Source organism: Poromitra crassiceps (genome assembly GCF_964638095.1).
Source record: "Poromitra crassiceps genome assembly, chromosome: 3".
NCBI classification, from domain to species: Eukaryota; Metazoa; Chordata; class Actinopteri; order Beryciformes; family Melamphaidae; genus Poromitra; species Poromitra crassiceps.
The window spans coordinates 22,674,616-22,701,084 of record NC_139625.1 but is presented as its reverse complement, the minus strand read 5'-3'; the positions used below and the strand labels follow the sequence as shown (position 1 = coordinate 22,701,084).

General features: G+C 45.6%; 1 protein-coding gene across 1 annotated transcript in view; it reads right to left on the bottom strand.

Moving 5' to 3' along the window:
- The window catches only part of LOC310774152 (R3H domain-containing protein 1-like), a 47,531-nt gene extending 23,279 nt beyond the window's left edge, over positions 1-24,252 (bottom strand). Inside the window, exons 1-13 of the mRNA XM_083634228.1 lie at positions 24,110-24,252; positions 17,851-18,049; positions 13,046-13,063; positions 12,494-12,583; positions 7,991-8,111; positions 7,530-7,608; positions 7,288-7,347; positions 4,458-4,598; positions 3,891-3,999; positions 3,538-3,633; positions 3,025-3,050; positions 2,641-2,694; positions 1,533-1,762 (exon numbers count right to left, since the gene is read on the bottom strand). Coding sequence (XP_083490354.1) covers positions 1,533-1,762; positions 2,641-2,694; positions 3,025-3,050; positions 3,538-3,633; positions 3,891-3,999; positions 4,458-4,598; positions 7,288-7,347; positions 7,530-7,608; positions 7,991-8,111; positions 12,494-12,583; positions 13,046-13,063; positions 17,851-18,009 — 1,183 coding nt within the window. The 5' untranslated portion in view covers positions 18,010-18,049; positions 24,110-24,252. The remainder of the gene's footprint in view (positions 1-1,532; positions 1,763-2,640; positions 2,695-3,024; positions 3,051-3,537; positions 3,634-3,890; positions 4,000-4,457; positions 4,599-7,287; positions 7,348-7,529; positions 7,609-7,990; positions 8,112-12,493; positions 12,584-13,045; positions 13,064-17,850; positions 18,050-24,109) is intronic.
- Positions 24,253-26,469: the final 2,217 nt, after the last annotated feature.

The following is a 26,469-nucleotide window of genomic DNA, read 5'->3' as shown; positions in this document are numbered from 1 at the left end:
CAGTGCTGAAGCAGGAAGTGACGTTCCACTTTGGCTCTCTATTAGTGACTCGAAAGGATTTCCGGCGACGCGTGAGAGAACGGGTGGGCGTTTCCGACGAGGGACGCAAAACCCCTCCGACTACGTCGGGCTGTTTATGCGGCGAATTAGAGATAATTGGCTCCCACTCGGATGAGATCCATCACTCTTGGCGAAACAGCTGAATGTGATAAAACGAGATCTGGGTCTGACACGGTCTCTCCTAGGGCAAAACAATTCATTAAAAAATATCTATAGATAGCGCAATATTGACGACTACATTTTCAAAGTGCAATGGCTGCATTTCTTTTTCTTTAGAGGGGAATGTGTTTCAGACTGCCAAAGTAAGGTCTTTTTTGGACTGTGGAGAATCCCTGGCCGTCACAGAAAATCTTTCATTTTACACAATCCTAAAGGACATCAGTATCTCCAGCAGCTATGCACATTAGTATCTAAAAATGGCCTATACTGTACAGCTGTCCTCAGTCCAGGGTTCCCACACCTTCTTAAACATCAAAGTCAATGCATTTTCAAGGAATTTCCAGGCCCAATTTCCCTCAAATTCAAGGACCCAACACGGCATAGTTTGAGATTACGGATCAAGATACTGTTACAACACTGAGAAGTGTTATAATGAGAACTAGCAGGCTTTGCAGAAGCTCACAGACAACAATTAAAGAAAGAGAGAGGCTTGGATGAGTGAGCAAACTGTGCTGTCAAGTAAAAAAAAATCAAATTCTACTCTTGCACAAAATATTGACAGTTTTAACTTGACAAAGTAAACATTCTAAATTGCCCCTAGCTTACTTCCTGTTGCAGTGTTTGCTTATACAATAACTGACAGGAAATAAGCTAGGTTTCAAACTGTTCCCTAGCAACACAATTCTGTGAAAACAGTCTATATTAGGGATGTCAACGGTTAACCGTTAATCGATTAACCGTCGCTAACGTCGTTGTTCGGTTATTGCTGTCGGTCTATCAGTTAATATTAATTTTTTTTTTTTTTTTTTTTTGTCTATTTACTCAATGAGCTCATGCCCAAACAAGGCGTGTCTATTTAGATGCTGAAATGTTAATGCTTTTTGTGTTAGAAATTCTAACACAAAAATAATTTGTGTTGAAATGTTGATGCTTTTTGTTAATGCTTGTTAATGCTTTTTGTGTTAGAAATTCTAACACAAAAAGCATTAACATTTCAGCATCTAAATAGACACGCCTTGTTTGGGCATGAGCTCATTGAGTAAATAGACAATTTTTTTTTTTTTTTTATATTAAAAAATTATGAATTAACCGATAGGTTAATCGATTATTAGCGTCGGTTAATCGAAAGTGAAATTAACCGAAAATTGACATCCCTAGTCTATATAAATTCAAGCCTTTTCAATGACCCATATTTATTTAAGTCTATTTTCAAAACCTTTTAAGGCCTTGATATTTTTTCCTCTCCAATTTACAAACTTTCAAGCATATCAAGGAGCCGTGGGAACCCTGTGAGTCTTCCTCGGCCCCCTTGCCTGTTTTGGAGAGCCTGCCGGTGCTCTTGCTGCTGGCGATGCTGTCCCCGCGTGGCAGGCCGGGGGGGCAGGCTCCGCTGAAGCTGCTGGCCTTGGTGATGGCGGGGGGCCGCGGGGCGAGGCGCTGGCAGCTGTCCGAGCTGTCGGTGCTGCTCCAGGGCCTTGCCTCGCCGTGCCGCGCTCCAGCCTCCGTCTCCGAGCTGCTCTGGCCTGAACGGCCCGACCGCAGCCTGCAGGGGAGAGAGGGGGGCTCAGGCCGTGTCTGTAGTCTGGGCTCTCTAAGACTGCAAACATCCTATAGCTTTTAAACGTCACATCACCTCATTCTTAAAAACGCTATCCTACTGCTTAAAAACGCTATTAATTTAGACCTAATTCTACATTTGGCTTAGACTTCCAGCCTTTTTTTTTTTAACCACAAAATTAAATATGAAAAGATATGAAAATAATCTAAAATATGGTTGATTCATTGTGACTGGGATGATATCTTAAGATGTTTGCTTGGAAAATAGAATATAATCATCTTTGGTTTTGAAATATTGACTGACATTTCCAAGTGGTGACCTGGGTGACCCCCACCCCTCAAAAAAAAATAAAGAAAAATAGATAGATATATAGTATTTTGGAATTAAACCCATCACATCTCACAGGAGGGGTAGCAATCTAACAAAACACGATTTTATTTAATACCTCTGAAAATATTTGACTGTATTTAGGACACTTTTAAGACACTAATTACTAACTAACTCAATTTAAGACCTTTTATAAACCAAGTTTATACTGTATGGTGTTCTTTAAGATTTGAGCCATTAGGCCCAAGTCTGTATTCCATTTAGACTTCTGTCAGCATCAGTAAGACTGCATCTTCAGAACATAATGCTAATGTATTCTTTGAAGCTTAATCAATGTAAGCTCAGGTCTCAAAAACAGTTTTAAGGTTCATTGCAAGATTTGGTCCAAATTGGCTCTACCACACGAGGAATGCTGGGCAGAAAGTCCCATTGAACCAACGCTTTCTCCAAAAGCCAAACAAGTCCTCAGATCAGCGCTGCTGTTCTTAAGACGGACTGACTGTGTGGGTTTCTGTGGCGGAGGTTGGCGGACCCACCTGAAGATCTGCCGCCTCTGTTGGGTGCTCATGCATGCGTCTTCGTCCTGAGCCCTGTGGAGAGAGAGAGGTCACACAGAGTAATAATGCTGACAAAATGAGATATCGACCATTTGAAACAATGTGACACCTACTTTGACAAAAACCTAATCGCTGCCCTGAAAGTAAAAACTCTAAAAACGATTGAATATCAATGAGGTTATTAGGTGCTTTCACGTAAAATAGTTACATTCGAAACGATGGAATTTGGCCAATGAACATTACATAGCAATGTATTATTGTGATTGATTGGGTACAGCCTTTTGGAATGGAATTGTTACTGAATGGGAAATACAGCAGACTCAGGGTTAACCCAGTATGTCACAGTGTCATTTTAACACTCACCTTCTATCTAGAATGAAATGATCTCCCTGTGGGCGAAAAAGAAAATGACAGTCAATTATAGTGGTATAGATTATTCACAGTGTTGTTTGTCCCTATTGCCATTGGGAACAAGTCTTATGCAGGCTGCCTGCTGTGCTGCAGGCGACATTTTGTGTCTATTATATGAATGAGCCATTGGTGTCATTATGAATTTGGCTCTCAGGGCTTTATGACACAACAATCGATCAATAAATCAATCAAAATCATAACAAGTGTGACTTTTCCACAATAAGCAGGATCAAAATCCTAACAAAACTCCACTGACATTCATAAAGGGAGCACTGGTAATTGGTAGCAACAACAATCGACTGAATTTGCACATGAATAAGAATGACACAATGATTTGTGCAACATAACACCCCCCACCCCCCCAACCCCCCGCGTGTGCGCGCGCGCGCACACACACACACACACACACACACACACACACACACACACACACAACACGCCTCTCCATACACAAACAGCTCTCACATCATGCGCAAATATCCTGTCTCTGGCTCGCTGGTACTCCTCCTCTCTCTCCTCCATTGATTTGCTCCTCTTGTCAGCTTTCAGACGCATCCGAATCTGTCAAGGACAGACGTGCACGCACACACACACACACACACACACACATGCAAACACACACACGCACACAAACGTGCGCACACACACACACACACACACGCAAACACACACATGCAAACACACGCACACGCACACGTCTTTAGCAGCTATGTCAGGGACGCCAGATTGTCCCCACTCTTACAAACATGTCAGAAATGAAAGTGACAGCTTGTGAAGGAAAAACAAAAAAAAAACTAACAAAAAAAACCAACACCTACCGTGCCGTCATCGCGATCAAAGCTGGAGTTGTCTCGTTTGAGAATGTAGCGTTTCTGGAAATCGTCGGCCCTGTCATCCTTGATGTGCTCGGAGAATTTCTGATCGGGTCTGTCGGCGGGGAAATTTACAAGAGTTTTTAGTGGCGGCTTAATTTGAGGCAAATGCTGACAGCAACATATGCTAACCGACAACCGAGGCAGGAAACCAAACGTATTTGTCCACTGATCACGATGCTCTGACGGTTTCCAAAATGCACTATCCACTTTCACATTTAACCAAATATCGAGGTATAGGTTTAGTATAGTAAAGGTATAATCAGCGATGTAGTGGTAAATAAAGAGGCAGGTGGAGGTAGGACCTCCAGTTGGTTATCATCATAAAGCAAAACACCACCAATATAAACAGTGAATTATATTTTCAGAAAATAATTTATCTTCCTTAACTTTGATAATACCTAGTATGAAGTATACTACAAATTTACACTTTAGTGATTTGTTTCAGCCTAAAAATGTGGCTAAACTGAGGCGAGTGAGAAACCAAACTGAATGGACTGAAGAGAAGCTCACATTCTGGTGTTGGTGGTTTTATTGATGACCACAGACTTCCCACTCGGGTCCACGTTGTGGTCCATGCCGAAGTAGGCCGCCACCCGGTGTAGCAGCATCCTGTGGTAGGACGTCATGGGAGGGAACTTCCTCTTCTGGCTGCTGGAGGGAGACACGGTTTGGGTGAGCAGGATCTGGGAGCCTGGGTGAAGACTGATAGGGTGCTTTCTCACTGGGAATGATTGCTTTCAGTTCCATTCCGTACCAGACACAATTGCCCCCCCTCCCCTCTCCCCCGCTGGTCAGCTTTCACATTACAACATTTCTTCCGCGCTCGGGAACGGAACAGAGTGCACTTGCGTCATCAACTACGCCTGGAGTGTATCCTCGCCCGCGTGTTGTCTACAACATGTATGTGCTTCGGAGTGGTTAGCGTTCACATTTGCAAGTGTTCCGTTCCCGGGCACGTCAAAGCATTCCCCAGACCACCTTTTCAAGTGGATCCTGTCACAGTTCCCCGTTGCGCGCCCGGGTGTGGAACGCAACGTTCACACTCATCAAAAGTTCTGAAACTGGGGCCAATTTGGGGACAAGTGTGCTCAGGAACGGTACCGGGACGCCAGTGAGAAAGCACACTTAAATCCCTCAGCCTATACGATGAGACAGCTTCATGAACAGAGGACAGCTTAACGCTTAGTTCACACAGAGAACCTACGCCTTGCCTTGCCTCAACCCACGCCTACGCCTGCAGACCTTGAGCTGGGCGTGAACCTATTACACGCTTTTGCGATCACACCGCATGCCTATTCCACATTCACCTGAGCCGAGTCACAAGTGCCTCTCCTCTCTCCCGACTGTATTTTTTCATGTGTGGTCCCGAATTATCATAGGTAAAATAAATCGGATATATTTAATGTTCTATTGATGCTGGATATGTATAACCAGGTCTGACTATAGTCGGACATTTTAGAGAGGTGATCTTGCAAGAATATGTGCTGGCACAACAACATTGTCCATCTTGCTTCTTCGGTGGCTATTCTCTCTCATGAAGATTTGTTTGCAGACAGGGAGAAAGCCCCACGTGATAGCCACCCGTCAATCTCTCTCTCTCTCTGCTCAACACTGTTGTAGTAACTCCATTTTATTTTGAAATCCAGTTGACTTTGCCATTTCCCACGGATATTGTCGCGTTTTTCTTTCATGGCTTGACAGAAAAGCCTGCCTGCACGCGCCTTGTCGGCGTGAAAATAGAACTCACGCCTAAACGATAAAATCGGCAAGGCACAGGCAAGGCGTGGGTACACGCAGGGTTCACGCTCAGGCGCCCTGTGTACACAGCCTCGTTGACTAAAACGGATGCCTATTTAAAAGCGTGGGTAAAGGCAAGGCATAGGCAAGGCTTGGGTTGCCGGTGTGAACCCAGCCTAAGTCCGGAGGTTTCCTTACCAACCTCAAAACATCAAAGATATTGGAATGGAGTCTTGAGAACTAATTGAAAGTCCCAAGATTCATTGCGAAAACGCAGTATACAGGACAGAGCTGTTTAACAGGTGGGGAAATTAACAGCTGTGACTTCATTATTCACGTTGCGGGGAAACTTCTCTGTGCTTTCTTTCATGAGAAGATCGTTCTCCACAAGGACACAAGTATCGACTCGCTGTTCTTGGATTTGATAATCGGCCATACTCTCCATAGCACAGATATGGTTGAAACCAAGCCGACAGGAACAGCTCTGGACTGTGAAGCAATTTTGGTGTTTTGGCCAAGTTCGATATTGCAAGTCACCTGAAGTACTGGACCCAGAAAGCCTTTTCCCCATACACACTTTGACACTTATCAAGTTTTAAATGACTGGGAATCGAATCCTAGGGTGGAGAGTGGACTAGGGTGGAGAACCACCGTCCATCTCCCTACTTATACTCCCACCACTTCAACCTCAGCCAGGAAGGGTAAATCCAGAAGGAGGCAGTAATGCAACATAAAGGATGCCAACTGCCATAAAACACCACAGAAGAAGGATTTATTAGCCATCACAATTGCTCAAGTGACATCACTGATGGCATCACAATTGTGACAGACACCGCCGCCACACCGCCTACCCACTTAGACAATTTTAACTAAGATGGATGCATTTTTCTTTCGAAGCCACCAAGAGCAGTTTTATGCAGCTCTCTTTCTCTCTATGCCACCCTAACTTCATGTAGGATAGGCGGGGCAAAGAAAAACACTACTGCGCAGAGGGGTCCACCAGAAGTATGAGCCAAAACTTTGTTTTTAAGACAGCTAAATGTCAGCTACATCTATGCTACTGCAGCACAGAAAACTGAACTGCTGCATTGAGGGGGAAAACACTGTTATTAGTGTTAATTTTGTCATAATTTGTTTTATTTAGTCTTAGTCCTGTGTCAAATGTCCTTATTAGTTTTTATCATATTTAGTCAACCTCATCCTGTTTAGCTGACCTTGTTTAGTCAAGTTTTAGTCGACTAAAAGTCTGAGCATTTTAGTCTCGTCTTAGTCTTGGGGAAAAAGGTAGTCAACGAACATTTTCCGTCATAGCTTTGGTCGACGAAATTAACACTACATCGTGCAATGCCTTCTCCAGTTCTTTTATACCTCCATGGTTGGGAACAGCTGGGAAAATGAAGAGCTGTGCATCTTAACTGATCGCTTGACATTGAGCACACATGCTCAGGTACCTCTCCAAGAAGATCGGCTTGATGTTTGATGCACATTTTGATGATGCATAAAAACCCACAGACTCTTCTTCCATGGCACCGCACTGGACACCACTGGTCATATCATGTGCAGTAACATATTAATGAATATTTTGATGCGCTAAATCTCTTACTCGTTATTGCTGATGAAGTCCAGGATGTCCTGTTCCAACTTCAGCAGCATGATTCGATCCCTAAAAGGCAAGTACAGGAAATGATATCAAGTTGTTTTTCCTGCCAGCTAACGTTGGCCTGGTACTTATCAAGCATTTCAGAGCAGGGTTACTGATTTATGATGTGTTCATCTTTCAAGGAGGAACAAGATCCTTAATGGTGAGTGATCATGTATGATCATAGGCTTGCATATAGAACATACCTGGGGTTGCTCTTCAACGTGTTGACCAGGAACTCATGGAGATCTATACCAGTTGAGTCTGTGTAGTCTTGGCTGGAATCTAACCAAGAGAGAGAGAGAGAATAAAAGTCGTATTGTTTATCATCTAAAGAAAGCTGGGGCACTACTGGATATATTTCAGTTCAGCCGCTGCGACTGCAGCTGACAAATCTGTTTGATTAATGTCACTCTATCCAGCTCTTCATAAAGGCAAGTGCCTCTACAGCCGGATCAAATTCAAATAAAAATACATTTTCACCTGGGCTGTCACAATCCACTTTACACAGACATCGAGGAAAAATACAGAAGGCGAGCAAAGCCGTACAAATCATAAGATCCCACGGGAGAAAACAAAAAGAAACACTGCAGTTGTTGAGACGCGGAGGCTTGAGACGAATGAATCACATTTCAAAAGGCGGGCGAGAGCTCCCGGCGTTGCTCACCTCTAGAAAGCATTTTTCTCTGCGTTTTCTCCGCCTTGTCGTCGCCGCCGCCGTCCTCCTTCTCACCTTGGTCCTGTGCCGATCCCTCCTCCTTTTCGAAGGGCTGGAGAGGGAACCCATCCTGTGGAGGAGGAGGAGAAATGACAACGATTGAGTAGAATCAGAAGGTACGGTCTGGTTACCGCTCGCCAGTCCAGTTCAATCGAGCGCGGTGAATGTCGGCGTTTTAAAAAACGCTTTGTACGCACCGGGTGAAGGAGGTCTGCTATGAATGACAAAGATGCATCAGGCATTCATTTCAAAAGGTGGCATTAAGTATGAGGCAGTTAATTCTCTATGATCTCGCCTGAGGTTCCAGGTTAATTAGAGAATAACATGGGCAAACAAGGCCACTGTAAGAGACTCTTAATAAAACACTCCTGATTTATCATGCGGGGGGGGGGGGGGGGACGTTTCATCTGCGACGAGTCTTGCCAATAATAATAATGCGCCCGCGTTGCTATGGCAATTAAGCTGCCGGATTAGCTTGTTTTTATCAAGCGCCTGAATAATGCATGAATTTGAGCCCAAAATTAAACGACGCAGCGCATTTCGTTGCTTCAAATTAAACAGAGAGGAGTTACTTCACCCCCTGCCCCGGACTGCAGATTCTTTAACAATCGAGCGTGCTGCTGCTGCTGCTGCAGTCTGCCTGCAAATCTGTTATGTCTGGCGGATTTTTGGGAGATCTATTAAACATGGCCCTGGGTCTACCCCCGGTCTTGCTCTTCTTGCCTTACTGTGTCTGAGCCCCACGCACAGACACACACACACACACACACACACACACACACACACACACACACACACACACACACACACACACACACATCTCAGAGCAGTATCTGATTTGCTTTTCAGGCAGTCTACAAAGGCTCAGAGGAGAGCTGAATAGAGAAGTGGGGTTGCCAGAGCAGCATAAGTGGATTAAACACAACTCTGGAAAGCCAACATCAGAGAGTCTGTGTGTGTGTGTGTGTGTGTGTGTGTGTGTGTGAGTCTGGAAGAAATGGGTGAACGATTGAGAGACAAGGGAATCAGAGTAGCAGGCTGACCCAGAGGTGCAGGACCGTCCCATAACCGAAAGGTCAAAGGTCGCAAGATACCGAACACTTCACCTTGCCCTTATTTTAAAACGGTCAGAATAAAAAGCATCTGCTGAATGCCTAAAATCTCAATGCGGAATGTGACTGACTAATTTGACTGAAAGAAGAAATTAGTGTAGGTTCGTGTGTATGTGTTGTGGAGCTGTTGTGTAAGTGACATTGTGTGTGTGTGTGTGTGTGTGTGTGTGTGTGGGTGTGTATGCGCCTGCCAAAGCAGAGGATTTGCTGGCAAGGAGCGCCGATGTGTTCTACTTAATGCCATCCTGTGCATCACATTGCTGATGATGTGCAGCTGTCGCGAGCTGCCACCCCATTTGTTTCCTGACGTTCATTTACCTCGAGAAGAAGGAGAAATTATGAAGAAAATGACGCTCTCTCGAATATTTAATTAACGCGCTGTCAGTCTAAGACCAGGACTGCAGCCTGTATTCGGAGGCCCTTGACAACAGCGAAAGCGACAGCTATGCGTGCAGTATAAAGACGAGATGTTTTCGTCGCTGATAAGATGCATATGGTCCATCTGCGCGTTTGCGAGTTACAGCTGGTGACACAGTCTTCTCTATGCGTCTATTAGCATAGCACAATTCTTCAATCTTACGAGTTGACGACATGGCGAACATCAGGACAGCCGAGCAAAACAGCTGTTTAGGATTAACCGATGATGTAAAAGCATGCGGTTTTGGATGGGAATATATAGGCTTAGCGTTTCGATGTGTATTCCCGCTAATGCGTTTTCCTTCTCGTTTCTTTGTTTATCGCTTTAGCTCACCCCCTCTAGGCGAGTTCGCCGCAGAGCTCTGCACAGAGAAGGCTGGACTCCGGGCCGCAATAACAGTAGCCAGGGAAATATCAGGAGTATTCAATTAAAGCGCTCCACGGCTCTCTGTAGCTGACGTGCGGAAATTGTAATTTCCCCGACATGATTGATGGCGGTAATACAAGACGTCGTGTGAGTGCAGACGATGCGAGACTGTTGGGGGAATAACACCGCCCTCTGGATATGGGGCTCGGTGCTGACTGGCCGAAAGGCCTGGAACATATATACCTGGGTGTGTGTGTGTGTGTGCGTGCGTGTGTGCGTGCGGGCATGTTCGCATGTGAGCCAAGAGCGGTGCAGAGTGGCATGTAATAGAAAAAGTTTCATCACAGGGGGGCTTTGCCTGAAGACAAGAGTGTAAAGGAAGAGTTGATTTGGCTAACTAAGAGCTGCTCGCTGTAGGAGCGCTACACCACTTTCTCTTTTGATGATGTGATGCTTTCATCAGCCCGCGCCGCAGCACAGCACAACACAGCCAGGTATTTCATCAAGCCTGTCGAGGCAAGTCGAGGCGAGGCCGCTGATCTGGGACCAGAGGTTCTTCCCGGCTCGACCCGGGATGAGGAACGGATTGCCGGTCAGCGCGCCGCTGCTGTGGAAGTTGGCCTGTAGCCCAGTGAATCAGGCTGTGCGGTCAGAGCGCCCACCTTGATCAGATGGCGCCTGGTGAGTACGGGATGAAACGGTATGAAAATGTCATATCACGATTATAGTGACCAAAGTGATCACGGTTATCAGTATTATCGCGGTATTGTTAAAAATGAAAATGTGCTCAACATTTTCATACTGATAGACTCACTAAAACCTTTCACGAAGTATTACATTGAAAACCACAAGTACTACTGGGCCAAAAATATTTGACTGGTACTCCAAGGCCTACAAAATAACCCTACAGCCGGAGGCAGAACTCGCCATCTTCGGCTGCTCGGAGTCCTCTCTGAATTTCCCTACAGCTGTGCAACAATCTCCGACACTGGGGACAATTGTCGCCAAAAGACTTATTCTGAAGGAATGGAAGTCCTCCTCTTCGCCTTCTTTTCAGGTGTGGCTGATGGACATGATCTCTGTTATGCAGATGGAGAGACTCAGGTCCCTGAGAACCAACGCGCTTAAAAGGTTCTAAAATATCGGGGACCCGTTTTTGACGAGGTGAAGAATGACAAGTGACTGAGGTTGGGGGTGATGGATGGCTCGCCTGGCTGGTATCTCATGGACCCCTTGTGTGGGATCCCATGTACATAATCTCTTACAAACACATAAGCACCTTATGCAGCTGATAACACCACGTTGTGATGTTGAATGTCAATGATGTATGTTTTTTTTCCCCTTTCTTTTCCTGTGTCTGAGCCTGTTTGTCTTGTTCGTATATTGTTCTATAAAAAAAAATTAAGAAAAAGAAAATTAAAAGAAAACAAGCAAAACAAACAATTAGCAGCACCATGAACTTTTTGTTTGCATAAACATTAAAATAATAACATAGCCAATAGGATTTGGTGCAGTTTGGACACGTGACATGTTCACTTTTAATCAACTTTGAATAGACAAGTGAACAGCGCTCTGTGCAGCAGCGATATTCACGTAATCAAACCTACATGGTTTTAATGATAATTTACAATTTGAAGCGGTGATACTAACTGCCAGGAATTTGATCACGGTTTCTCAGTATTAAACTGGTAATTGCTTCATCCCTACTGGTGGGATGACAATAGGGCTCTATGCATGTAGATACACATGGAGTGGAAAAGCACCCTTACAGGTAGGGCTGGGCAATACAATCGATACGGCAATATATCGCGACATTTTATTTCTGATACTGTATCGATACTTGGACGCCAAGTACCGCGATATTAAAAAATAAATAAAAATAAATATATATATATATATATATTTTTTTTTTTGCAGGCCATGCCATGCCAGGCCTCTGCATCTGGTGATTCCCAACCCTAATTGATACTGTATTGATATTTCACATATCGATGCGTTCAGTAACACTCAACACTCAGTAGTTTTGACTAAATTTGTCCACTAACTTATCAGTATAAAGTGATGTACCGGTACATATTATTACACTACCTGGGTGGTACACAGTGTGTTGTATCTTTAGCTCTATTATTTAATTTTGAGTAAATTCTGCAGAATATCGCAATATGTATCGTATCGCAATATATCGTGATACAATCGTATCGTGACCCAAGTATCGTGATACGTATCGTATCGTGATATCCTTGCCAATACCCAGCCCTACTTACAGGACATTAGGTGCTTCGTTCATAGCCCATTCAAACAATTATGAATGGGATATGTCAAAAATCAATGTATCGCAATACAAAAACGTGCCCGTGACGTGGGTCAGAAAAATGAGCCGCGACATTAGCAACAATTGATTTTGCTGTAGGAATCGCAAATGAGACAGCTTCACCTACACAAATTCCCCAAGCTCTTCTCCATCGAGATTATGAGCCGCGAACGCCATATTGCATGTTGAATCGTACCGGGCCATAAGATGGTTTCTGTGTACCTACTGTATGGGGAGGGTTTTACCTGAGGTGCTGCTGGCGGCTCAGGGATAGTGGGCGGAAGGGACTCTTCACACACTGCCAGGCTCCGCACCAGCTTTAGCTTGGCATTGGACTGGTGGAGGAGGGGGGGGGCAGGAAGGTGGGCACAGTGTGAATCATACACACGCACACGTCACACTTACTAACAGGCACACACATCATTTCCTACCAGCTTCACCCACATCATCGCACACAGTGACGACGAGCCGCGACAAGAAAGCCAAAGTAAAGCAAAACAGACAGCAAGTGCCATCACATCTCGCAAGCAAATCTGACAATTTTACCATTTTAGCCAAAAGTCTTATCAGAGTGACCAAGTCTTTCAATTCTAAGGTGACTGTATGTGGACCAAGCATTTTAAATGACAAATGGTTCTTCGGCCACTAAGATCATTTATATAATGGCAATATTAAAGTGAACTGAAGTGTGGTGCTTTTATAGCATGCTTGGGGCGGACCAATTTAAACGCACGCTCCAACTCAACTCAATGCAAATACATATCAAACAGATGGCATGCATGTCAGGTGTACAATACCTTAGAGTGCTTCACAGGCTGTCCACAGGTTGGGGAGGGGTACAGGAAGAGGTGCGTCGAAAAATCAAACAAACAGAAGAGGAAAGTTGTTACTTTAAAAGTCTGGAGAATGAAATATGACTGATCTATACTGCATTTGGTACATGCCTGCCCTAGAGCTTGGCCACATAACACCCCATTATGCCCTCGTTCTTTGCTCAATAGACAAAATCCCTGTGAACTGTGCTCCTACGCAGAACAGACATTTAGCAGCGTGAATTGTGAAAATAATTGATTTGGACTAATTCCCTTCTCTACCTCATATCTCAAGCTGAACACACTGTTTTCTGGGAACACGAATTCTGTCCCCCCCACCGCATCCCCCCCTCTTCCCCGTAGCATATGCTACCTACGCGCTTGCAATGTGGCACACTGTCCACACAGACAGAGACACACACACACTTCAGAAAACAAAAGCCAGACGTTGGTGGCTGACACGGACTCGGGTCAGTTTTATGCGCGGCACCGAGCTCTGTTTAGCTGTCATGTGAATCGGACCCGGGCGCTGAGGTGGGAGGCAGGAAAGCAGAGGGGAGACCGGCCGGCCGCCCCGACCGTGTGCGAGACAGCTCGGTGCCTCGGCGCTTCACGCACCAGTGGCTGTGTTTGTGTGTGTGTGTGCGCATATAAACAGAAGGCCTCTCAGTAGCATGCATGGAGGAGTGAGAGGAGGGGGGGGGGGGTGGGGAGAGCCATTTCACTCCAAATCGTACCAGAGCCCAGTCTCTGCTTCCTAATCCCAACATGCACACACACACCCCCGTCCTTCCCACCTGTCCTCTAAAAATCAAAGGACAACCCCCCCCCCCCCCCCCCCGCTCTCTCACTGAGCCAGAGGGGCCAGAGAACAGCAATAAAAAATTGAAAAGGACTGCTGTTCGTTCGCCCACCTCCCTGCACCAGGTAATATGGCTGTGGAGGAGGAGGGGGTGGGGGGGTAGGGGTGTGGGTGGATGGGGCGCGGGGACCGCGAGCGCACCACTAGACCAGCTAATTGAGCGGCGCGGGGCCCCGGTGGGGAACGAACAATGCCGGCAGGAGATAAAGGAATGGCAAAGAGAGGTGGGGAGGGGGAGAGAAAAAAGAGAGGTGGGGAAGGGGAGAGAAAAAAAGAGAGGTGGGGAGGGGGAGAGAAAAAAAGAGAGGTGGGGAGGGGAAGAGAAAAAAAAAGAGGTGGGGAGGGGGAGAGAAAAAAGAGAGGTGGGGAAGGGGAGAGAAAAAAAGAGAGGTGGGGAGGGGGAGAGAAAAAAAGAGAGGTGGGGAGGGGAAGAGAAAAAAAAAGAGGTGGGGAGGGGGAGAGAAAAAAAGAGAGGTGGGGAGGGGAAGAGAAAAAAAAAGAGGTGGGGAGGGGGAGAGAAAAAAAGAGAGGTGGGGAGGGGGAGAGAAAAAAAGAGAGGTGGGGAGGGGAAGAGAAAAAAAAAGAGGTGGGGAGGGGGAGAGAAAAAAGAGAGGTGGGGAAGGGGAGAGAAAAAAAGAGAGGTGGGGAGGGGGAGAGAAAAAAAGAGAGGTGGGGAGGGGAAGAGAAAAAAAAAGAGGTGGGGAGGGGGAGAGAAAAAAAGAGAGGTGGGGAGGGGGAGAGAAAAAAAGAGAGGTGGGGAGGGGGAGAGAGAAAAGAGAGGTGGGGAGGGGGAGAGAAAAAAGAGAGGTGGGGAGGGGAAGAGAAAAAAGAGAGGTGGGGAGGGGGAGAGAAAAAAAGGGGGGAAAAGGGCTGAAGTCAGCAGAAGTGGCGCAGCCACCACCAGCCACCTGTCCTGCCGCAGAGGACGAGAGCTGGAGGCAGATGGTGGCAAAGTCACCCGAGTAACCCCCCCCCCCCTTACCCACCACTACCACCCACCACTCCCCCATCCTCTGTCGCAACGCTTCCCTCCCTCCCCCGTCCCTTTCCATCTCTCCTGCTTACATTTCAGCCATTGAAGCGGTGCCCTTATCCGGAACGACAGCAGAATAAGCTTCAATTCCTGTACCGCTACCACCGACAATTACAAGCGGCCAAAAATAAGGAGTGGAAAAGGTCGGGGGCTTTAGCGCCGGCGTCAGCATATCTTGGCATTCCTGCGACCATAGAATAATTAGGCGAGGGGGAGCACTGGGAGGAGACCTAGGATAAGCGTGCAGGGGAAAGAGACCCTATGAATGCGGGCACGATGGATGGATGGAGGCAAACGGACAAGCCGTGGGCGCAACTTTGCGTCCGGCGACGTCGACTGAGGCGAAGAAGCATTTGCTGGAGTTGAAATTGAGAAGTCAAGTACATTTTGTCATCAAAACCCCCAATAAAATAGGGTTCGCCTTGGTTTGTGTTGGAACGAACGAACACAGCGGTGTCGTTGGCGTACCTTGACATTATTTCACATTTCTCATGCTGACCAGATGCCTGGAAAACCCAGCATGGTGGTGGAGCTACACAGAAATTCAGCTCTCCACATCTCCCGGCAAGACAAAAAAACAAGAAAAGGACAGAATTGGCTAATCCTAGGCGGAAGCACGTTTGCGTAACTGCTCCATCGGTGGCATTTCAAATTCATAATCAAGTGCCATGTGACTCCCAAACGCGCTTAGTTTCCACATGAAGCATGAAACAGCATTTGAAAGGAAGGTTTTTCGAAAGCAAGTGAAAACCATTGTCCCCCTTTTCTTCTCCCCCCCCCCCCATCCTCCTTACCTCTGCTCTACCTCCCGCTCCCTTTCCTTCACTGCTCTATACCTCCCATCTCTCTCTTCTTTCTGCTTCCGTCTCTCCTCTCCTCGATCTCTCCATCTTATGTCTCTCCTGCTCTGAAGTCCTCTCTCCCTCCCTTCCCCTTCCCTCCCGTGTCCTCTCCAGTCTCCGCTGCAGCTCCCCCATGCTGTCTCATTCTGTTCCTCAGGGTAACAGAGACACAGGAAGTCAGTAGATAAGCCAGGATTTGAGCTCCAGATTATCTGCCTGCCTGACTCTTTTCCTCTCTCCCTGCCTCCAACCACAAGGCCAGATTGGCCTGAATCCTATTTTTAGGCTGCAGCCAAAGAGACAATCCTTTTCCTTTCCTCGATTTTCTTTTCCTTAACGTACATGAAGCAACATTTCACACAGGTAGACCATTTTTGCTTTTTCTTTAGTGCACAATACCTCAGTCAGCACTAGAGGTGAAACGATATGAAAATTTCATATCACGATTATCGTGACCAAAATTATCACGGTTATCAGTATTATCACGGTATTGTTAAAATGTGCTGAAGATGTTCAAAAAGTACTAATACACTCACAGAAATCATTTCACCAAGTTTTATTTTGAAAACTCAGACCCAAAAAGGATTGATACACTCAATGAAATCATTTCCCAAAGGTTGCATGTCTGCATCATGGGAGACGGTTGCCAACTTTGGTTGATGATGGACAGTATTTACCATGTTTTTCAAAGCGTACGGTTATCGTAAGGAATTTTATCATGGTTATCGTAAGGAATTTTATCACGGTTATCATTCAAACCGTTTATCGTTTCATCCCTAGTCAGCAGACTCAGCACATAGCAGCCAGCACCACTTTCTTCTTCTCTCTTAAAAGCCTAAAGGATTCTGCACAGTCCCATGGTGCATTTGGAGAAGTGACATATTATTGACTTAATTAATTAGTAGTTGTGCTTTAAAAAAAATAAATTGTATCTGCCAGGCCTGGGAGCAAAGGCAGAACATTTTGTTTAGAAAATGATGTAATGATCTGTTTTGTTGTTTCTGGAAAATGTTGACTTGTGACTTAGCTGTACCACTAATAGCGCTGGTCTATGTTGTACTGTGTATACTTTGTATTTTGTGTGTCTACGTTGTAAGCCCATGTGGGCTGGTAGGGCACTGTAAAATCACACAACAATATAAACAATCAAATCAAATGAAATCAAGCAGTGTATGTGAAAGTGATCTCAGCTCTGTGAGTCCTTAGTGCTTCTCCTCTTTGGAGAATATACTGTAGTAAGGTTACGCTACCTGTCTGTGATGCAAAATTATATTTTCCACGCTTACTGACTGACTTGAATTTAACTGTTGTTCTGGCAACTATGCCATGGTAAAAAATAATCATACCACTAACACTTGCACAAACAACGAAAAGTAGATCCACACAATATTATTTCAGTCTGTGCGGATTACACTTTTCAGTAATGATTTTGCCTGCAGAAGCAGTGGGAAAGTCTAGGTCTTGAATGCCGTGGGTGACAGCAGATCCCCAGGGCACCTGATGTTTGACGCTGACTGTTCCTGAACTGCCTTGCATGGGGGACAAAAAAAATGCAAAATGTTGGGGAGACATCAAGTGACCTCAGCTCACCCTGATTATGAGCAGGGTTGAGGAACAGTTCAAATGGAATTGCTTCTACTTCTCCAGAATGAACCAGGACTGACACGTTAGTATCAGTATCAGTTACTGATACGACGTTCAATCATGCATGCAACCCATACTATATGTTATTACATGTTAATTACAGTATTTTAACAAATGTCTGATGATACTAATGGTTTTCTGATATCCTTCTGCCGAGCAGTATGGTTCTAGAATTCGAGAATGGAAATTTTTGGTTCATAGTTACACTGTAGGAATGCGATCAAAGCTGTATGTTGGATATTTTGCAATGGCTTCCAACATGACTCAGCCAATCAGAACTGAGGACCAGGAATGCTTCAAAGTGGTTCTTAGATCTAATCTCAAAATAATTTTGAAGCAATGTTCTATCATTACTAAGTGAAGTGCCATTTTGATTTTGACAGAAGTCCATGCTATGCAGAGTCTTTACCTCAATGTCCTTCTTATTGTCGCTGCTGAGTTCATCTCTGCCGGCCGGGCTCTGCTCAGAAAGCTCAGACTTGGTGGTGTTGTCCTTTGGAGGAGACATCGTGTCGGCAGCCTCGGAAACCTTCATTGTTTCTATGTTAACCGTATCGGACATTCTCATCGCAAAGTCTTACTGGGAGATGCTGGCAAATGCGGAGAACCTGGAAGACAAGAACGAATCCGTAAGGATAATTTTCTTTGAGAAATGAAAAATCAAGTAAAGACATGCACTTAAACATTCAAAAAATAACTCCCTGTGGAAGAGAGACACCATTTAACCATTATTCTATCATATTTATTACGTCATAGCCTACCAGACAAGGCCACAGTCAAGAAACATGATGATGATGCAAGAGTGAGAGAGATTCCCCAATATTTCTATTTGTAGATACACAATCTCAGAACCCAGAGTCGGGCGACGGACGATATTTTGTGGGTTTCCGGTGTAGAGCGGACATCCGGGCCAAGACGTCCTCTTCCATCATTGTTTACAGTCCGACGAGCAACTTGAGAGGCGAGAATGAGTTGGGAGTTGATCGATGGATACTTTCAGCTTATCTATAAAGAGACAATATGATACTTTCAGCTAATCTATAAACATATATCTGCATTCTCGCGTCTCAATGACAGAAGAGGACGACTTGGCCCGGATGTCCGCTCTACACTGGAAGCCCAGCAGTATCGGGGTCCTGAGAACCAGCCTCAGACAGCAACCACTGTCAAAATATATTCTACAAAAGTAATAATAATAAATAATAATTTGATCAAACAATAATGATTTTTTTTAAAGTGGCAAATTTGCACATCGCAGCTGTGTATGTCTCCGCCAACAAGTGAGCAGTCTACAGCCATGTCTGTACAGACTCTACCTTGAAGACCACAGCGCAATGGTGTGGCCATTCAGCCTCACCATCACTTTAGGCAATGGTTGGGAGTCCCTCAACAACAAGGCTAATCGTTTTGAATATGGAAAATGGTCCTACCCCTAACTCCAAACCATGATGATGAAGAGCTTGACGCTCGAAACATCACTTTAATCTTTGGTGCTAATAAATCACTGTAAATGGTGCCGTGCAGTTTTCTACCCCCAAACCACCCACATCCCCCTCAACCACTCCCCATACCCACCCCTCAAACCCCGGCTCTCTGCGACCTTCCTATCTCTAGCTACGGCCCCTTTACCCTAGCCCCGCCCCTCACCATGGTCCTTCCCAGCACCCAGAGCCCCCTATCCACTCCCTCTACCCACCCCTCGAATCCTGACTCTCTACGACCTTCCTATCCCTAGCCCCGCCCCTCACTGATCACGCCCCTTCCCATCACCCACTTGCCCCGCCTAGAGATTCTGCCAACCCACCCTTCGAATCCCAACTCTCGAGGACCTTAATATTCCTAGCTACAGCCCCTTTTTCCCAGCCCCGCCCCCTTCCTTGATGGAACAGACGGACATGCGGCCACAGTGACCTTGAACTTTGACCTTTGTCCACCAAAATCTAACCAGTTCATCCTTGAGTCCAAATTGATGTTTGAGCTAAATTTGAAGAAATTCTGTCATGGTGGATATCACATTAACGAGCATGAAACGGGTGGTCGTGGGGTCACAGTGACCTTGAACTTTGACCGCCAAAATCTAAACATGAACACAGCACGGTTGTGGCGGTTGCTTACCATCCATTGCGGTTGGTTTGTATATAGCACGGTATTGCAATTTTGCGGTTATTGGGACAATAAGAAAGTAGTTGGCTGGAAATGTCTTAATGTCCGGCCATTTAGCTGCCAGCTGGCGCTTATGGAAAACCCTGGGCATTCCTGAGATATCACGTTAACGAGCATGACAATGAAGGTCGTGAGGTCCCAGTGACCTTGACCTTTGACCACCAAAATCTAATCAGTTTATCCTTGGGTCCAAGTGGACGTTTGAGGCAAATTTGAAGAAATTCCATCAAGGCGTTCCTGAGATATCGCGTTAACAAACATTGGACGGACCTACAGACAACCCGAAACCATAATGCCTCCGGCCCGGCTATCGCTGGCAGAGGCATAACAAAGCTTCTCATATACTGTATAGGCTATCTTTACATAAAGGAGAATAAATCAGAAATATAAAAAAAAAAAAACATTTTCCAGTGACTATGGGTTCAATTCAGACCTTGCCTCAAGTGCTATATGCGACCTGCAAAATGTCCACTTAAGGGGATGAATATGTCAATTTATAGCGTCATATATCATTGTCTAATTTGATGACTTTCTACAGCCACTTCTAAGCCATCAAGATACTGTAGATATACGTTATACGGTATTGGGGCCAGACACTGATGCGCAAAAATGCACGAAGGACAGATTTCATGGTGCTGCAGACTTTGCAGAGATATGTATGTACCATGGACTGTGCAGCATCAAGGCTGTCAGAGGGTACCATGGACTGTGCAGCATCAAGGCTGTCAGAGGGTACCATGGACTGTGCAGCATCAAGGCTGTCAGAGGGTACCATGGACTGTGCAGCATCAAGGCTGTCAGAGGGTACCATGGACTGTGCAGCATCAGGGCTGTCAGAGGGTACCATGGACTGTGCAGCATCAGGGCTGTCAGAGGGTACCATGGACTGTGCAGCATCAGGGCTGTCAGAGGGTACCATGGACTGTGCAGCATCAGGGCTGTCAAGTGCACAAAATTATTATATTAAAGCCAACAGTCCATGAACTTTGAATTGGTCTGTCATGCAGACATTACCATAACTGTTTACACACTTTCAGTTCAATGAGCAATGTTAACTGGAGAGTGGTTTGTCAATGAGTTGAGTAGAAGGCAGGTGTCATCCTTCTTTGATATAAGACTTATTTTCCATAGTAAGAAATCAGCGATTTTATAGGCAAAAAAGTGGAACCGCCTAAATCACTTTAGGTTTGGTAATGCATATTTGATTGTTTTTTATCCAATTAATGTCCTGAGGGCAAGTTTCCAATTTAATCTTTGTGTGCAGTCGTCCAAAGCGCTGAATTACAGGCGCCATAGTACATAAACGCAGCTCCTCAGCAGAAAGACATGGAAAAACTGACGAGGCCATGTCCCGCTTTTCTGCCATACCAAGGGCAAAACAAATGGACCTCTGCGTCAGAGAAGGCACCCCTGAAAGTCCTGAATGGGAATAGCTCTTGAGCCGCAGAAGACCCAGAACTTGGCTAATTTAATGGCGCCCATTTCAGAAGGAGAGAAATGCACATTGATCCAGGATGCTCAGCTTTAGGCCCATGGTCCACTGCAAGAATAATTTGTGTAATGCCATGACCTCCCTATGTTGAAGTCATGGTGCGAGTTCATCCCACTGATATGCCCTAATTATGCAGCCGGGCCCCATGCGGTGAGACACACTCACACACACACTCACGAGAAGGGAGGGCAGACATCTGGTACATGAGAGCTATGATTAATAGGTTAATTAAGAGGCGGTCTCATCAGATTCACTTTGCACATCAAAAGACTGGATACACACACCACTTATGACTTACAGTGGCAGCCATCTTCACTTGGTGCTCCCAGCCCCAAGGCCTTTTGGGCTGCCAGCCAGCTGCCATGATACCAAAAACTCAACTTAGCTGCTCACCTAGAGCAGCGGTTACCAACCTTTTCTGACTCATGGCCCACTTGAAAATCGCAAAATGTTCGCCGCCCACATCTGACCGTAAGCAGTACGGAGGCCAAATAATGCATTCTCAGAGCACTTTTTTATTTTAACGATAAAAGGAGCTGTCCATCAGGACCACAGAAACCAGGAACTAAAAGTTAAGTGAGAGGCTGTCTGCAATAGGCTACGGTAATTAACAAATAATTGATTACAAATTAAATAATGTGTCATTCCAATGGAGAAATGCATTCCCTTACATAATAATAATAATAATAATAATAATAATAATAATAATAATAATAATAATAATAATAATATATTTTCACTAAGATCGTGATGTTTTGCTAATTATTTGGCGGCCCACTTACAATACCTTCACGGCCCACAGGTTAGGAATGGCTGCGTTAGAGAAACTAATGATATCTATCAGGGCCGGTTCCAGAACAAGATGACTAGGGATACATCCTAGATAGGAAGGGGTGCACATGCACAGGCCGACCCGGGTAGCCGCCCGGGTCGGCCCCAAAAAATTTAATTTGACATGTTATTTTACTAAAAATAATGCATTTTACCATCATTTCAAGTAGAATGATACCAGCCAAGCAAGAATATTTCAAGTGCTTTACTGAAATATTTGGACCATATAATGATAATACAATTATCTCAACCTTAAAAGGTTACATATAGGTGCCAAAAAGCCATAAATACACATCAAATAACAAAGAAAAACAACAATTATAATTCAAGTTTAAACAGAAAGTGTGCAGCTGCAGCATGGAGATTTCATTGTACCTTTGGTTAAGACCAAATAATCTCTTTAAATGCTGTAAATATGGTTGATGTTTTATATTATTATGACATAATTTTTTTTTTTTTTTCTTTACCACTCTTTTCAACTGAGCATGCAGACAATTAAAATAAGGGTGCAACGCATGCTTTTGCACCCCTGTAAAACCGGGCCTGTATCTACTGTTTATTAAGGGGTTGAATTGGTTTAAGTTGTGTTATATGAAGTTTAAGTATCTTAAGTTAAGTTTCTGTTATCTTTGTTTAATCTGCCAAAGATCTTGGCTGCCAGCCAATTGGCCCAGACACCAAATGAAGATTGCTGAATCTGTATGGTGCTCTGCGTGCGAGTGTGTATGCAACTCTGTGTGTGTGTGTGTGTGTGTGTGTGTGTGTGTGTGTGTGTGCGAGTGTGTGTGTGTGTGTGTGCTCCAGTCTTCGACGTCGCCTCGGCCTATTTGCCTGGCAGTGATCAGAGCCATTTCCCTATCTGATTCTATCTGATTGCCGAGTAGCGAGCCGACTGGCTGGAACTCGATTGTTTATCTCTGTCCCAAAAGAGCTGAGACAGCGAGCGGGAGGTGCACTCCGAGGAGGATTTGTGGCATCAAATTCCTCTCTGTCAGAGTAATTGACTTCCACTGAAGTTCCGCCGCTCTCCTGAGCTCTTCTGCCAGGCAAATGGGCCGCTAACCTTGCGGCGCGCGGCTGGGCTAAGCGGTTAGCTAGCGGTTAGCCGGGCACCGGAGAGTCAAATGTTGAATTTCAATGACCTGTCAGCATCTCGGCGAAAAGCGACGCCGGCTGCTGCTTTACATTATTTTTACATTCCGGGGGAAAAACAGCTTAATGCTCCAGAGTCCAGCGCACGCCTTTGAATATTTAGTGTCTGTGGCTGACATTTTGATGACTGAAGTCTCTCGAGTCACGCCGTTTAAGATTTGGACTATTGGACCGATATTTTGAGATGGCGGGCTTCTGATGGAGTCATGGAGAGCCATTTTATCCCTCGCAGAATCATTCATTCTTCCCAAAGAGTGTTTTATCACGGGACTTCGGCGCCAGGCTAAATTTGGCCTCGCCCTTTTGACGTGGATGAATTTGTCCGTCTCGTCTCTTTTGGTTGAAGTGAAAGTGACTGTGTGCCTCTTCACAATCCCTGATGTTTGGACTGCATAAGTCATCATGTGGATCATCATTTTGTCTCCACTGTTGACTTATGAAGATGCTTGGCGGAAGGGGGAGGATAATAGAGCTTGCAGAGGTGACATCACAGAGGTTGTCAGCCATGTATCTGGATAGCGAGACGTCTACTAATGTCTCCGCTTCAGGTATTCAACCAACATGGTTGCTCCTCCCGTCCCAACATGCAGCACGGCGCGACGTAACTCTGCGAGCTCTATACCATCATGGAAGTCTATGAAAAGACTTTGAACCCCATCTTATTCACATGACCTAGTCACATTATTTCTAATGCATTACACAATAAGTGTGTGGCCAATGTCCATATCCAAGTTCTTCCTTTCAGGGTTGTTCATGTTGTGTTTCCAAAGATGTCTACAGTCTGGTTGAAAACATCTAATGCTGAAAACATCTCATTCGTAATATGTGAGTCAAGTTGTACAATAAATGCTGTGTTGTAAAGGGTTAGCCTAAGTGACCCATTTGTCAGATTCCCTGATATTGCCTGATTTCCCCAGAGAAGTTAACAAATTCCCTGATTTTTCCTGTCTGGAATACAGCTCTCAAAAATCCATTATGGAACCTTGTGGCAAATTAAGCCCCCCCCCCCCTCCCCACCCATCAAACCTACTTGGTGGCGTTCAGCCGGTGGTGCGTGGATACGGCCGGTGATGACGATGTGGCTCCGCGATGCCGTTGCCGTCCAGGAAGTTGTCTTTTCCCATATCTGCTTCAGCCGCTCAGAACGCCAACCGGGGCCTCCGACGCCCTCATGGCCCTCGCTGACCTGCCACCCAGAAAAGCCGAGGGTTAGGTTCGGGGGGGGGGGGGGGTTTACGGGGTTAGAGGTCAAAGTTCAGAGCGGAGGGACTGACACCGAGGCCACATGGACTGACAGTATTCAGGTTGTCAGCGACTTTAAAATATGTGCGAGAATGTCAGAGCAACAACAACAAAAAAGTGTGCGGTATAGTATAGAGTGCGGCTTGGAGAAAGATACAGTGTGTGTGTGTGTGTGTGTGTGTGTGCGCGTGTGTGTGTGCGTGTGTGTGTGTGTATTTCTGGGCCTTATGCATGCCTATGCACCATACATAATGGATGAGTGTGGAGATGGCAGTGCGATGGAGGCAGCAGGAGAAGGCCGTCGCCCCCCTGCCTGCCAACCTCGTCAAAAACCAACATTAGGAATTCAGTGAGCGGCGAGGAGAGAAAGTGTTTTATCCGCTGGAAATCCTCCGACATCTGGTGGCACATAATTTCCCAATCGTGGAGCGCACAGTGGCTATTTCCCCTGCTCTCCAGCTGAGATAGCAGGCAGCGCTGCCAGGGCAGACATCTGAGGAACCCAGCAGCGACTAAGCTGCGCGGTATTGACACGATATCGGGGGAAGAATGAATTTGTATTTCGCAATAATTAGGAACGATGGTGAACGTTAACACAGCTGTTTCATCACTAGGGAACAAAGCGAATGCTAGCAAGTGCAAACAACCTGATTTCAAAATGGCAAGTGTCAAATATTGAGAATGATTGAAGTGGGGGGGTTTTTCAGATTAACTGCGCAGACTTGATTTCACTTTAAAAAAGTGCAATAAGTCATGTTTTCTGTCCGATAGCACAAAAGGATCAGATTATATGAGACTATATCAGAGGGGGTTTGATAATCAATTAGACAGTTTACTAATCTCTATTGTGAAAATGTGACTTTATCATGTCTGTCTATTACAGGCGTACGCTGTGTCAGAAACCAGACGACGTCGTTGCAGCTCCTACTGGTCGCCAGTAGGGGTAGCTAAAAGTCAGATTATTTTACTTTATGAACACAGAAAAGGCATGCCAAGCACGCATGCCCTGTTTCGACAAAGCGAATAACTGCCATAGAGCTGACCCCTTGCCCGTGGTTTCTCATCGTCTCCCGGCCCCTCCCCACTTCTAATCTCCCTCTGTGCGAGCGGGCAGGGCGCCACGCTGACTCTGGCACCCAGCGGTGCCAAGGCCTGGCTGCCACTCCCGCCGCGCTCCTGCCTGGTGCGCGCCGCATGCCAGCCGGAAAAGGTCAAGTGGAATCCCTGCTCGCTTCATAATCTGCCTTCTCATGACACCTCGCTCGCCTGCCAGAGAGACACAGACTGAGACGCCAGCCTCTGTCCCTCAGCATATGCTGCTTAACAGTCAGGCGGCCCGTTATATTATCCACATATCAATGCTATGCTTATTACTTACTTGTTGTTACATTTACTTTGTTTTTCTGCTTCCTCATTTTTAACTGAGTTGTTCTATTAAGTGAGCCCTTAACCCAAACCATTGAGCCTTGTGTAGTGGCCCTGCTCAGTTTTGCTTATTACAAGTGTGTTAAACTGTATTATTGCAATATCTGATGCCTTAAGGAAAAGGCAAATTCCCATTCCCTCTACGACTAATGGAGGAGTTTTGAAGCTTGAGACCTATTGGCTTTCTAATATTGACTGACTAACTGACATATTGGCATATTCGCTAATTACCGAGGAAGTCGTTCGACTTCGGCCTACAGCATTTCCAATGTATGAAAAAAACTGACTATGACAATAGCAATCTGCATGTGTAATGGGCCACCTAGTGAACATATAGGCTCATGGCCTGTTCATCTGTTATGTTGGCCACCACCTCTAACAGTATCACCCTCTGCCCTCTCTCATATCTCCCTCCTCTACAGTACTATATGGTCACTATGGGGTCACAGGAGTATTATCAGGGTGTTGGCTATATGGTCACTATGGGGTCACAGGAGTATTATCAGGGTGTTGGCTACATGGTCACTATGGGGTCACAGGAGTATTATCAGGGTGTTGGCTACATGGTCACTATGGGGTCACAGGAGTATTATCAGGGTGTTGGCTACATGGTCACTATGGGGTCACAGCAGTATTATCAGGGTGTTGGCTACATGGTCACTATGGGGTCACAGCAGTATTATCAGGGTGTTGGCTACATGGTCACTATGGGGTCACAGGAGT